This window comes from Syngnathus acus, chromosome 10 (genome assembly GCF_901709675.1).
Source record: "Syngnathus acus chromosome 10, fSynAcu1.2, whole genome shotgun sequence".
In the NCBI taxonomy this organism is placed as follows: domain Eukaryota; kingdom Metazoa; phylum Chordata; class Actinopteri; order Syngnathiformes; family Syngnathidae; genus Syngnathus; species Syngnathus acus.
Window position 1 is genome coordinate 11,476,509 of NC_051095.1, and position 14,533 is coordinate 11,491,041.

Genomic DNA, 14,533 nt, shown 5'->3' on the forward strand with positions numbered 1-14,533 from the left:
TCACTCCTTCAGCCCCCCTCCCTCACTTTGTATCACTTTCAATCACAAGTTCGACCCTATCTCCCTCTTGCATTCCTCCCATCTCTTTCCAGCTCTCTCATTTCCCCCTACAGTCTGAGAGTGGTGCGAATGAGAAGAGGCGCAAAGGGCAAAAAGTGACGAAGAACGTGAGAGACCGACTAAAAAAAAAGGATACAGTTACGAAAAAGAAAGAAAATTGAGAAGCAAAGAACAAACAAGACAAAACAAGAGGTTGAAATCGAATTTGACTTTTTCAAAACGGTATCCTGGATGACCCTATCTACATCTGCAAACGCTGCTCGTCAATATGCACACAAGATGCATTTTCTACGCCAGCCTTAACATAATCTCAATCGCATTGTCTCTTTGTTTATTCGCATTTGACCGCATGTGCAGTACTAGCTTTGACTTTGGCTTTTCTTTATTGGTCTGGTATCTGGGAGGGCGAGAGTGAAATGTGATTTACAACTGACACCTCTCCGTGCACATGTGTGCTGAACAATAATAGGAGAGGATGTGTGAAGGAGAACATGGGAGGTAGAGTCAAAGGGAAATGGGAAGGAAAAACAAGCAAACAAATGTACCACAGATACATAGGGGATGAGGCAGGAGCAAGGGGCAGAAAAAAATCAAATAAAAACACAACAGAAATTAGTCACGTCAATGTCATCGGTCACATCTTTTGTTGAGTCTCATCATGTCGCCATGACAACAGTTCAATCTGTTTCAGGAGTGTGACATAAGATGCTTCAGCTCAATTTTTTCAGTACTGTTTACTGATCTAATGTGGGCGGAGTCACACTGATGTATAAACACCTCGATGCTTACCCAATTGTGTCAACTACTGTCATGGACTGTTTAAAACATTATTTTGATGTAAGGGAATATTATTAAACAATGAGATGGAGTTTGATGATTGAGAGCAGGAGTTAACGTCAGAAAACTGCCCCTCCTGCCTCTTTCATCTGTGTCAAGGCAAACAAATCAACATGTAATCGACCATTCCTTAATAAAACTCGTGACAACATAATATATAACATCAAACATTAGCAAGTGTGCTCGGTGCTAGAAAAGAAAAGGAGAGTTCATTAATGCACATATTAGAACTGTGAGAATACAACGCCATGCATAATTATTAAAAAAAAAAACATTAAAAAATAAACAGAAGGAAAGAAAATGAATTATTGTGCAAAACATGCAATGACACTCCCTCTCACATACAAAACATTTTCACACTCTCGGGCCGCTTATTTCAGATAGCAGTTAATATCAACATCAACTATAACCAGCATTCGTAACTAGTCCTCTGTGCACTGAGATGTAATGAGAATTGTAAGTGAAACGTTATATTATAATCACACTGAAGCCACTTCTAATGTGAAGTTCACAAATATTTTTTCCCTTTTTTCCCCAACATGGGGGAATGCCCCGACATATACAAGATGTCCATCCATCTGTCCATCATCCAAACCGCTTAACCTCACGAGGGCAAGTCTTCTGAAATTACACCTCCGCCCTCAAACCCCCGTCGACCTAATAATTTAATGCCTGCTCGACCAGGGCCAGTCAGATAAAAGTCCCGTTCGCACCTCCTCGATTAGCTTACACTGTGATATCTTGAACTTTGTGGGCATGTTTGCACTGGTATGTTATGAGGGCAACCTTAACCCTTGATCCAGCGGAGTGGCACAGAACAGAGGCGAGCGTGTGGCTGGCATTCAGCACTTTGTGAAACACGACGGCTGTCAGTGGCCAGCAACTGTGGTGGCGTGGATGCCGAGTGGGGGCGACGGTGAGGGGAGCCATTGGGTGACAGTGTCCTGATGTGGCGCGACATGACACGTATCCTACTATAATGTTCTTGTCAGGACAAGGTTCACACTTCAGTCATGACAAGTCCATTACAGACTGTTTTCAAATTTAAATATGGCAGCATGTTTTTTTGTCTCTTTGCCGTGATGCTGCTTGCAAAACATTTTGTGTCATTACACCAAATTATACAGCTTCTACAAGTCACTGACAATATTTGGAATGTCACAGAATATCTGCTTCCATTCCCTTTCATCCACATCAAATGAGTTACTCTGCGTCTGTGTGTGTGTGAGTGTGTGTGTGAGTGTGTGTGTGTGTGTGTGTGTGTGTGTGTGTGTGTGTGTGTGTGTGTGTGTGTGTGTGTGTGTGTGTGTGTGTGTGTGTGTGTGTGTGTGTGTGTGTGTGTGTGAGACTCGCCCTTAGAGGGAAAAGCGCTAAAGTGAAGGAACACGCTGTAACAAATTTTCTTCTTTTCTCACACAAACAAGTGCAAGCATGAGCGTGAAAAAAACAATTTTGTCACGAGCCAGTTGACTTCGAAAGGATGGCATCCATCATTACCTTTCACTTTCATTTTGGTACAATCACTGCGTTCTTTTGACATTTCCTTGATTAACTCAGGTGTGTCCTGTAGATTATAAAAAAAAAAAACTGATGGCAGGGATGCTCACACATGAAAGAAGTGTGAAAGTGAATGCCTCCTCTATGAATCTTTGCATCCCTACTGCGCCAGTAATGGCAGCAATGACCTTTGGGTGAAGGTGACTTCCTGCTTGGCTGGTGGCTTGTGGTCAAAATGTGAGCTTGGTGTGATGTGTTGCATAGAAAAGAGAGTCGAGCCAAGGAGAGATGACGGCTGAGAAAAATAATGTGAGGGGACCCCAAGTTCCCCGTAGCTATTTCTATAATCCCTAACACACACAGACAGATGTTTGCCACCAGAATCAAATGAGAATGGGTTTCTGTCACCAAAGCAAACCTGAAAGGTGTCATCTTAGAAAAACAGATTAAATCAAAAGCAACAAGCAGGTAGGATGTTGGAATTGCTGATAAAAGCACTTCTTTTTTCAAAAGGGTTTTCGGGGGCTATAAGGTGACAAATTTGAAAAAGGTTACAAACTAAACAGATTTCCTTTAAAGAAAAACTGTTAAAGTTTTTTAACGGTGGGCCTGCGGTCTAAAAAGAACAAAACATTTTGATGTGCATTATGCTTACTGGTTTCACACGACTGACAAAAATGCAGATGAAATGAATGTGATGGACATGTGTAGGATGGACCGGTCTTGCAGGTTTTAGATTTTATGTCCACGTGCTTTTCTTCACCAATTATTTCTTGACACTTGTGGGAAAAGGGCAAGATGGAAAAAAAATAAGTGTGGGCTGCTAGAGCCTGAGGTGAGTCAATTCGTCAAATCTACCAGTATATTATTGGACCTGTTTTAGTCCTTGAGCCATTCTACAGAAAAAAATTAAAAATTGTATGTAATGTAGACTGACTACAGCACTAATAAACTACAAATGTATTATAGAATTAGTGGTGAAGACTGAAACAGTTTCTGGTATGTGCAATATGTGCGGCTGCAAAGGACATCATTTCTGGGCCTTGAAAAATAAAATGCAACATGAAACATGCTTGGGCTATTCTTTCTTTGTTATTCTGAAAAGGAAAAAAAAATACAGTGAGTGCGAGACAGTTTGAGGAGGGGCATCAAGGCGAGCTATGTTGTCAAGGCACCTGTTCCAACATATTTTTTCAATTATAACTACTACGCTACGTCGACGATGACTACATAATGCTACTGACCTGGTTTGTCTGGCATTAACAAAACCGTACAATACAAGTTGTAGTAGTGAAATAAAACTATCTTCATGTAAACACGTCTGGACCTGGGATAGGAGCCTTCGTTCTAGTCACATCAGAAAGATAGGGATGGCGGGAATGGTGTACAATAACTCCCCAATTCGGTTCAGCATTCTTCATCCAGGCAGCCTGAGAAAAGTCGGGGAAGGGTGGGGCGCTATATGGGCATCCAGTTATCCTTGTGCAATGGAATTAATTATAATACCCGGGCAGGTGGAGCTCGGCTCTGCTCCCCAGTACTCTAACCACAGGGAGCCTCTGTGTTTGTGTGCCTATCCTTGTCGGTGCTTGCAAGCAAGTATTGTTTATGCCTTCTAGTGCTTGCATGCTTTACTTATTTGATGGTTTGAGACGCACACTCTCAGTGGCGGCCTCCCTCCTGACTGGAGCTGCAGCCAAACAGCAGGCAGACGGACTCACAGACGCATTTACTTTTCATTAGCGGGAGCAACTTGGTACACAGAAGCCGTGTTTAACCTTGCTTCCTTTATTTCCATGGCCACTTTTATCTTACAATAGCAGCTAGGTGACTGGAAACTTGCACTTTCCTATTTGCAGTGTAATAACGGCCTCTGGAAAATTGGATCTATTGTGGGACAGCGTAAATCACGACGACTTGGCCTACACACTCATGTTGCCGCAGGGAGTCCTAGGAGGAATTTGAATAGACTGTGGCGGTGCCACTGGGTTGACTGTCACCCCGAAAGACATGAAGAAGAGAAACAGACAGGGATGCTCAGAGGGGGAAGCCTCAGGGACTGACAGACAGACAGAAAGATGTGCAGTATCTCAACAGGTGATTTTGCTGTTTACCTTCCTCTACATTTACTTCTGTCAAAAAGGCTATATGCTTTTGGCCTTTTCCATGTGTGAAACCTGATGTGCTTCTTCTGGCATTTTGTGGCGGTTGGCAATTTACAACTTCGGCAACTCAAAACTGAACCGAATCAGTAAAAGGTCGTCTCTGATTGGCTGTTGTCAGGCATGTGACCATGTTCTTCTTCTTTATCAAGTACAATGGTGGTTTGCATTCAGCGCCATTTACTGTATTATATGTATGTGTATTGCAACCTGGCACATGCTTGATCGAGAAATCAAACTGAAATTTATCGCCATCAGTAATCACAATCACACAATCGCACAGGGCTGTATATAAATAAGTAATTTAAGCAAGTGTTTTAGTTTTTTCAGATGTGTTTAATGAAACTGGTAGCCCTTTGCATTAATCAGTGCAGAAGTAGCGCTTGCTTTCAAAAAGGAATGTACATATATTATGAATGTGTATTTATTATTATCACATACAGTTAAATCTTCTAATTTGAACTGCCTAAAACACAGTTTGATAAACATTTGTGAGAAAATATAAGGTTGTTGGATGAGACAGGTTTTAGGTGTGGTTTAGTTTTTTGTGATGCGACACAAGCAATATATAATGAATATATTGCAAGGTAGCAGTAGCAACAATAGTGGTACGTGCATTTCTGTACAGGCTGGTCAGTACAATACGACAACACCTCCAATAACAAAAGTATGCCTCTCTGGTATGTGACGCAACAATTATGGCTTGCTAATGTAAATTAGCCAGGCTGCTTACACTGATCAGGGAAGAAGCCAACACTCTTTGGTTTGAATCCAGATAACAGATAAGAAACATTTATTTATTTATTTATTTATTTATTTATTTATTTATTTATTTATTTACTTACTTACTTATTTATTTATTTATTAGGTCAGTGAACATTACAGACACATACACAGCTATTCTACTTTTGTTGTAAACGACTGAATCCGAAGTACGTGCCTGAATGCTCATAACATGGGGGAGATACCACAAAGCTAGGGGGAGTGAGGGAATTATCCCCACATAGGCAGACAGCCAACTAAGGTGGCATAGAAATGCACGGGCTGAGCGATGGAAGTGCTGAGCAGCCAGACAAGACGGCAGCTCTGCACAATGAATGAGAATGTGGATGAGAGGTGAATCAGCAAGGAGTGACCGCGTGGGAGTTCTCTGTGCGTTCTTATTCTACCTGCCCTTTAACATAAAAAAAAAATAATCCGTTTTCTTCAGTGACATACGCAATGTGTTCACCAGAATGTGATCGCTATTACCCGCAGTAATAGCATGCTTGAGCAAAAGACAAGGAAGCTTGTGAGGAATTTTTGGATTGTGCCGTGGCGTGTTCAAATCCATCCGTCAGTGAGTGGTGCTTGTTTTCAAGAGGGGGCGAATAACAGAGAAACAAGGGACTCCCTGAAAATGTCTTCTTTCCGTCTTCCTGTCTCAGGCTGACACTGCAAAAAGACATGTTTACCAGAACAAAGAAAATCTTCTCGATCATGTTAAGGGATTGATGGCCGTAACAGGCATTAGCTAAAGCGCTACCGAAGAGATTCCCCTGGTCTGGTATTGTGTGTTGTACGGTGCTGTTCTGTAAATAGCATTAGTCGCGCTCGGTAAAGAATAGACATGTCACAGTTTCATTCTGGATAGTCTTGCATGGCTTAGAAAACAAGTCAATGCAAACACGAGCGTTGAGACGTGCCAGAGAAACGGATCGACGATCGTCAGCATTTTCCATGGGACTCCGGGCTAGCATTTGCACACGCTTGCGGCTATACCTTGAAGTGACACAACACTGCATGCTTGAAGAACCTTGCCGTCAGGATGAGAAAACCTATTGATTGACATCTAGAAGCATTGTTGTCTCTTTTCAGATTCAACCAGTGTCAGCAATTTGAAGGAAAGTGTGGCATCAAGAGATGTCAAATCACAAACTGAGGTGTCTTCCGCCTTGATGAGGTCACTTCTTACTAGCCTCTTCTTCGCCAAATGCGCCAACACACTGCATAAAAATCCAATTTCTGACAGCACTTTATCCCGATACTCAACACCAGGCTCGCTTCAAATGCCCTGGAATGGCTCACCATGGCAAAAGCCGGATGATATCAAGGGTTTGGTTCACATTCCAGGACTTAAGACATTTCTGTTGCAGCACAAGAATCATCTCTCATTCTAATCTCACCAAGAGATCCAGCCTGAGCCTGGAATATCACAAGATAAATATGGAAAGTGAACAATGCGATTGCTGAGCAGTAACATTCCATTTTTAACACCACTCGCCTCTAATCCTCTCCAGCGGTCCTCGTGAACCGCCTCTCCTCATCTAAATCTGCTGGAAGACCTGCTGAATAGGCTGATATGACACCGCCGCCTCGCTTCCTCTTGGCAATTGTCGTCGTCACAAACACGGTGGCTGACCACACCTCCAGAGGGGTCACTTACCGGCACCTGTAGCCTTGTAACAACACCTTGTCAACATGAGACATTCATATGAGTTAAGTGCGACTATCTAGGTTGCCACCTGATCTCATTCGACTTTGGCGTAATAACGGTGGCTGAATTCAAATGCCGATCACATTCATTCACTTGGAAATGAAAATAAATGAATAAATAACTTAATATTGTAATGTGACACTGGTTCATTATGAGAAAAAGAAAACACTAAATGAAGACAAAGAAATAAATTTGAATAACCATGCATTTTCTTGGTGAACCACGAAAATACCTTCATCTTCATCACCGTCGTTGTCTGATAAATCCTCACTCTGTTTTTTTGCATGGGCACCTGTTTGGTGAAGGAGGAAGAGACATAGAGAGGAACAGGCATGTTTCAAAGCAAGCAACAATGCTAAGGACATTGTGAATTATTTCATTGAAGTTTCTACAGCAGCAGCTGAGATCACAAGAAACAAACTAAAGTATATTTGTTCTCATTAACATCGGGTACAAAGGAGTATTAGTGCCATACAAAAAAGAACAATATGAGAATGATGTCAAAAGTACAAGAAAACATTTGTAAAATGAGAAAAAAATTGAAGAAATTGCAATATTACCTAATAGAACATAATTCTATTTATCTGTCTGAAAAACAAAAAAAGGACTGAAGTAGCAATATTATCAGCATAAATCTATGTGTTATGACGTCATTCAGAATTGTGGCACATTAGACCCCCTAAATTAAACCGTTCTGTCACACAAAAAGCATGTGATGAAAATTACAAATTGTAACACATTAGCCATTTTCTTTTCAGTGGTACTGTTACTCCTTCTTAACATGGTGTTTTTTGACACTATTACAAAATCAATTCAGCCAATACATAATACAAGAAAGAAAGTACCTTTTGTAACAAATGGAGAACATTCAACATTTTTATACATTTTCAGCAATATAAGGAATGAAGTTTAAAAGCACCAATAAGCTCCACAATTTGGAGAAATTCTAAAAATAACATTGCATTGAATTATAAGTGAGCTCTTATTCAAATTCATGTTCTCCTATTTAGACTTAAAATTCAGTTTTTTTTTTTTTATATTGAGTGCCATTAAATGATACTTTGGAGAATTCCTGTTCTCTCCAGAAACGCACTTCATAACTATTCTTAACTCAGCATATGATGTTAACGAGATTGTCGGGAGGCTGAAAAAACAAAGGTGGCAGACAACGGGCTAACTGGCTAACGACATGTTAATTGACATGAACATGCTCAAGAGATCAGGCTTTAAACTACAAGGCCTAAGCAAGAGCAAGGCTTTCCGCTTCCCAAGCGGTGGCTACATTTGAATAAAACAAGAGATTGTGGGTATCACGTATACGTGTTAATGTGAGCAAGTTGTCTCTGCGCCCCACACGGTAGGTAATGTGATGTTGTCCTTGTGCCGCATGCAAGTGCAAGCCCTCCAGGGCACCTGAACACCATATAAACTTGCAGTGCTCAGGTCTATTTTTTTTTTTTTGCTTTCCTGCACAGAAATGTTCTTGGTGGACACTTATTTTTGGTATGCATATACTTTTCTTTGCAAACAGAGTGGCCTTCAGTGAGTCAACCAATGAAGCCAACGTATATGACTTGCTGTTTTATGGTGTACCATAAAAACGTTTACACACTTTAGAGTTTATAACTCAACTGTGTTTTTCGTTTGCAGATTAAAGCTAATAAATAAACAAATCATTTTCTGTGGTTCTTTAGATAATGACCACACTCACTTATGCTCTGAGGCTTTTGAGCATTCCATGTTTACTATGTTCTGCCCATTATATATTATACATATATAATGTATTTCGTTAACTAACTGATTAACAATGTAAATTAAAGACAATCCTCATTGGTAACAAACAGCATTTAAACAACCAACATTTTCTACCTATGTGACCATAGCTAGTTATTTCATAATGTAAATTGCAGAGTCATGAATATTTCAGTAAGTGCAAAGTGCAAGAGGGTGGAGACCTTTGTATTGCTCCATGTGCCAACTTATGTATCTCGGTGAACTGAACATGCTGCATGAGTTTGTATATGAGATTGAAAATGAAATGCCGGACAGGTTGTGTGCGAGTTTTCGGGTAAATGTGAATGCTCTCAGGCTATTGTAAATTGTAAAAACGCCAATATGGCCGTAAGTAAGGGGCCATGGACTGTTGGTTGTACATTGAGATGTTTAAAAGCACTCAAGAGTCTGTGTGGATGTGCAAAAGTTGAAGAAGAAAACAACAAAGAGCACTTCATAAAAATAAAAACAAAAGTAAAATAAAAACAAACTCCAGAGATCTGAATTTCCAGCTCCAAAAACTACACTAGCAATTTTAACACTACTTTTTGAGACAATAAAGCTTTTGTGTTTGACAGGTGCTACACTGTAACTGTCTGTCTCCTTTTCGATCGTCATTTTTTAAATTTGTTAGATGGGTAAATGTTTTAGAAAAATAACAACTAACATTCGAAAAAAATGATTTCAGTCTTTTTGATGGCCTATTGCTGTTATTTTAGCTTCCTCTGGTGTTGATGATAGGGGGGTGAATAACAGCAAGCTTATTGAGTATTAGTGTTCCAGACAGGCATGGATTGGATGGCAGGTGTCGACAGGGTAGCCTCTGTCACAATAAATCATGGTGTGGGTGAGCCTGTATGTGTCAAACGTGGGCCTTTAGTTTAACATGATGCCCAAATAAGGAGCGACTTTGGGGACAAGACGATATTTGAGCTTCTAGGTTGAAACTCACAGGACGTGAGATCGTTTGTGATACTCCAAAAACTAATGAAGGATTTTGTTCGCATGGGCAATCTCTAAGGCTCCATGGGTAACGATAGCTAGTATCATTAATGACAGGGAAAATGGAATCCTGTCACAATCATCTGATCAAGATTCAAATAAGCAAAACCTGACTTGTTGGTTACATCAAGTGTGGCAAAATGCTACATTTTAGCAGGGTGCAACCACAGACAAAAAGTGAGTTTGCCTTGGAGGTGCTCATGAAAAAAACAGAGCATGCACTAATTTACTCATACGGGAAGACTCATGAGATTTATTAAATTAATCAACCATTCCCTCAATACATAGAAGAAGGGCTGAATGTTAACTGCCATGCCTTTGCAAAGGAAAAAGGTTCCGTGACAGCAGATGAGCCTCGGAGTTAAATATCAGAAAGGTTAGAATGTGGAATGGGATTTTGTGAAAATGTGAAATGTTGCAGGCTTGACAATTTGAAGGAGTTATAGTCAGTCTCTAATCCTCAGGTAGCCATTTTCCTCTTTTAGAGAGGCCGGATCTGTATCTCCTTCTGTCTGTGATCTCGCGCTATCTCTCTTGTCTACGTCCCCCTCAATCTGGCTCTCAGAGGAGAGGTTAAGGAACAGCTTGGTAGGGACACGTAAGAGCGAATGATGGAGAACGCAGCTGAAAGGTTAAGGAGGCTGTAATCCTGCCGTAAAGGACAGCCAAAAATTCACACTGTGCTTCAGCTGCTCTCAAAAGAATGAAGTAAAAACCAATAAAAATCGGGTTAAAAAATCTTGCCTGCCCGTCTAATGTGGAAGAAGGCACGTTAGTACCACGAGATTCTAAATATAAAATGAGGTAAAGGTATATAATCTTGTAAACATCAGTATTATCAATCAAATCTTACAAGACTGTTGGTGTCATAACAAACATCAATCATCGTTGATAACTGACAGCAAAAGGAGTGCTATTGCGTGGTGTATGTGTGTATATATATATACTACATACTATATACACACATACACGTATATATGGATATATAGTACATAGACATTCTACATACATATCCACACCACACAATAGCACTCCTTTTGATATCAGTTACCAGCAATGATCGACGTTTTTGTCCGTGTACAGATAACTAATACAAATTGGGGAATTAATGAAAAAACAAAGAGAATTGAAAAAAATTTCCGCAGGCTGCTTGACTAAGCTAATAGACATACCAGAGGCAACTGATTGTGTTTGTGTGCGTGTGTATACGTGTTCTCTATTCACTTCAATTGGTCTAAACTCAAAGAATAGAGCAATTAATGTGAAAAGCGAACAGTAAAACGGCGGTGGGGCTCTAAGTGCGAACTTCCTGCTTTGGTCAAGTCTTGCATCACAAATCAGTATGACCGGACTAACTTGGGTCAGTGAGTGTCCCGGCTCAATAATAGAGCTCGTTGCTGTCGTATTCAAAGGGAGGCATTGACTGTTGTCAAAGCACAAAGGCCAATGTTTACTGTCATGTTGGGAAATGTTCACCCATTCTTCTTGCTGCACAGACTTCCTCTGCCTTTCCCTCTTTTTCTTTGGCATGTTGAAGTGGGCCAACCGGCAGATTATTGTGTACTGAGTGTTGCTGGCTGCGATGAGAAGACATACTGTGGTCGAAGCAGAATTGGATGTATTTCACAGCATTCATACTCTGCATCCCAACACCAAGCATAACTGAAAAGTGTCCAAAGTTTCGAGTTAATTGGGTGATTTGCAAATCTTTGGATGGAATCGTTCAGCCCTGCCACCAGTATTAGTTGCAGTAGTCCACAGCCTTTATAGAAAAGATACTTGGAGGGCCCAAAATAGAAGCAAATGTAGTAGCATTGATATGGCTGCACTTTTCTCTAAGACTCATAGTGAGTGCTTAATTTCGGGAAGGATGAGTGTCTCTTAAAAGCTGTTGAGAAGAACACTAAGAACAGTTTTTACACTCGCAATGAGAGAGACCTGAGGTCAAAATATATTTTACAAAGAGAACAAATGACAAAAAGTACTGTATACAAAATTTAGCAGTGCAGCTCTGCCTCAAGAGAAGCAGATCAATAGGTTGAGACTTTCGATAATGTTTATTCTTTTAAAGGTACAACCTGCTCTCAAAAACTGCAGCAGAACAACTTACACTGTAAAACTGCATCAACTTAAAGCGAAAAGCAATTTAAATGTTGTTGTCTCAAGACGGCAAGATCCCAATTTTAATTATTATATATAATATTTTAATTTTGAGAAAACCGGTGACCGGATTTCTGTATGCTTCAACTCACCAGCAATATGTGAATAATTGAAGTTGGTTGGAAGAGATAAGCTCCGAGTTTAGTGTCTCTCCTCCCCCTCACACAGCCTGACACACTGTTCTTTAATTTCCTCATCATTCAGTCTGCATTAGTGTTTGGATCAGTGCATTAATGAATTCATCAAGAAAGGTTTTAAGTGTCAGAACCAAAAATCCCAACTGGCCTTAGTTTGCTAATCAATGACTCATATGCTCATCCTTTGTTTTTGCCTTCATGTTTTATGAATATTGAGTGATAGTCTTCTTCAAAAGCTCTTCTGCGTTAAATCCTTTCCTTTATTCCTATTACTATGCACGTTTTTATTCCACATAATTGAAGCTTCATGTCTCCAAACACTCTAACTCAATGAAATAAAAAGATGTGCCGCTGGGTCATGGCAAGGTGACCTATTTTTGTAATATTATATAGAATGTAGATAATGTATAGTTTTATATTTATTTTTCTGCTAGAAGTGTTGAGACTATATATATATATATATATATATATATATATATATATATATATATATATATTACCTATACTTATATATATATATATATATATATATATATATATATATACTATATACGTATATATATATATGTATATATATGAGAGCTTCATTAAAATCCAATTATAATTTGCAGGCTCGGATCAGATGATGCGAACCTTCGTTCTGTTTACAGGTTATCTTATCCTTGACACGTACTATGTAAGTTATAGCCGTGTTGATTTTGCTGCATTTTCTTAATGTTAGTTAGTAATGCCGGAACGTAAATGCAGCCTGGCTTCCAACGTATTCCAATATTTCTTTGTCTATTAATGCTTTTTACTGTAATTTCAAAATGTGCGTTGAAGTACACTACTGGAAACATGACCACCATCTCTGGTGCCCTGTGTAATAATTATCAGCGAGGGGGGGGGGCGTGGGGGGGGGGGCAGGAAGGCTACAGTGCTGCGCTTGCACATTTGAGCACCTCCACATAACCTCGGTGGCAACCTGCTCACCATGCAACGGGCTATTAAAGCAAACGACGAAGACTCTTGTTTCTGTCGTAAATGATATCTGAGTCATCGCTTAGCTGTACTAAACATTAAAGATTTAGTTCTAGCAACTTTGCCAAACAGCGTCGATGTCTGATTTACAAGCAACACTAAATAATGTATAATATGAGAAGGCATATATTATTTTTGTTTTTTTAAATGTCTTCGAATAAATCAGAAAAATGTGGAACAACCTGTACGGGACCACAAGGAAGAATAATGCAAGAAGTCTTATTGGAAGCCCATTACTTTATATATTCCTGAACAAGTATCCTAAAGCAGCACCTCTACCAAACGTGAAGCTCATGAAGCTATTTAGTTGTCATTTGCTGAGCATCACTATGCAAGAAATGTGTTTCATGCTGGGTAAGAGGCCCGATGCTGGGAAAAACAAGCATATTATCGTATTTCTGAGGATTAATCATGATTTCCTCCGGGGGAACCGTATTTATAGATTTCTCAAATTTGGGAATTAAAATGTTATTAGCACCGCGTATGACTACTACACTTCATTTGCTTTGCAACCATCGAAACAGAATTCCCCCATTAGTAATAATTTAGTGTTTGCTTTAAATGTCATCATTGTAAAATCAAAGTTGCATTTTCAATGCAGTGTATTCATCGTAAATACTTCAGACAACTATTCATTTTGTAATTCCCCTTTTGGAAGCACGTAGGCTTTATAGGTCAATTCCTGCATTACCTATGATAGTAAATTCTGCTTTATTAGCACCGCTAATTCTACATAAAACAAGATTAGACGATTAGATTAGACTCTTTTTTAAAGTGTCATTAAAATGAAGCGAGAGTTTGAGAGTAAATGATGCCCTGAATATTTATGGCAACAGGGGGCCAATGTTACAACCGGCTTTTCTCATAATATTGTGTCACAAAACTAATATATGAAACTTATAATAAAACCATTTCCCCATTATTGAACCTAAGGGAGATAATTGAAAAAAAAAATCAAGAGGAATGGTAATATTAAAGAGATATTTCTGTGTGTATTCCACATCTGGGACTAATTCTGAAACAGAAGTGCCTAGAGGGCCTGTCTCAAATAAAATTGGTTTGCCAAAGTAGAATGTATGGGTGCACAGAGTGAGGCCACACGCTGCCAATTGCTTCTATGGAAATTGGGAGCCAACTCATTCATGTGGAGCAAGATATGCTTTGTTTCAGTCTAAAGGCTAATTGTTAAGTCCTTTAGGGCACACTTTGTGAATTAGCCGTGTGTTTTTACAAAACACTGTGATTTTTAACGAGCGTATAAAGTGAAATTGCAGTTTCCACGTGTCATTGTTTTTGTATCTCTGGCTACAGTGAAGCTTTATTGCCAGTAAAATATCATGACCCAATTCAAATAGTAAATATGTCCAATCATTCAAAAGTAACATGATCTCGTGAGCATTCAGGGTGAA

General features: G+C 39.6%; 1 protein-coding gene across 2 annotated transcripts in view; it reads right to left on the bottom strand.

The window, feature by feature from the left end:
* nlgn3a (neuroligin 3a) overlaps positions 1 to 14,533 on the bottom strand; it is a 134,847-nt gene that overhangs the window by 88,783 nt on the left and 31,531 nt on the right. The window contains exon 5 of one of the 2 annotated variants that reach the window (XM_037260104.1): positions 7,265 to 7,324. The exons of the other annotated variant lie outside the window; for it this stretch is intronic. Within the exon in view, the coding sequence (XP_037115999.1) occupies positions 7,265 to 7,324 (60 nt within the window). The remainder of the gene's footprint in view (positions 1 to 7,264; positions 7,325 to 14,533) is intronic. 2 annotated transcript variants of the gene reach the window in all.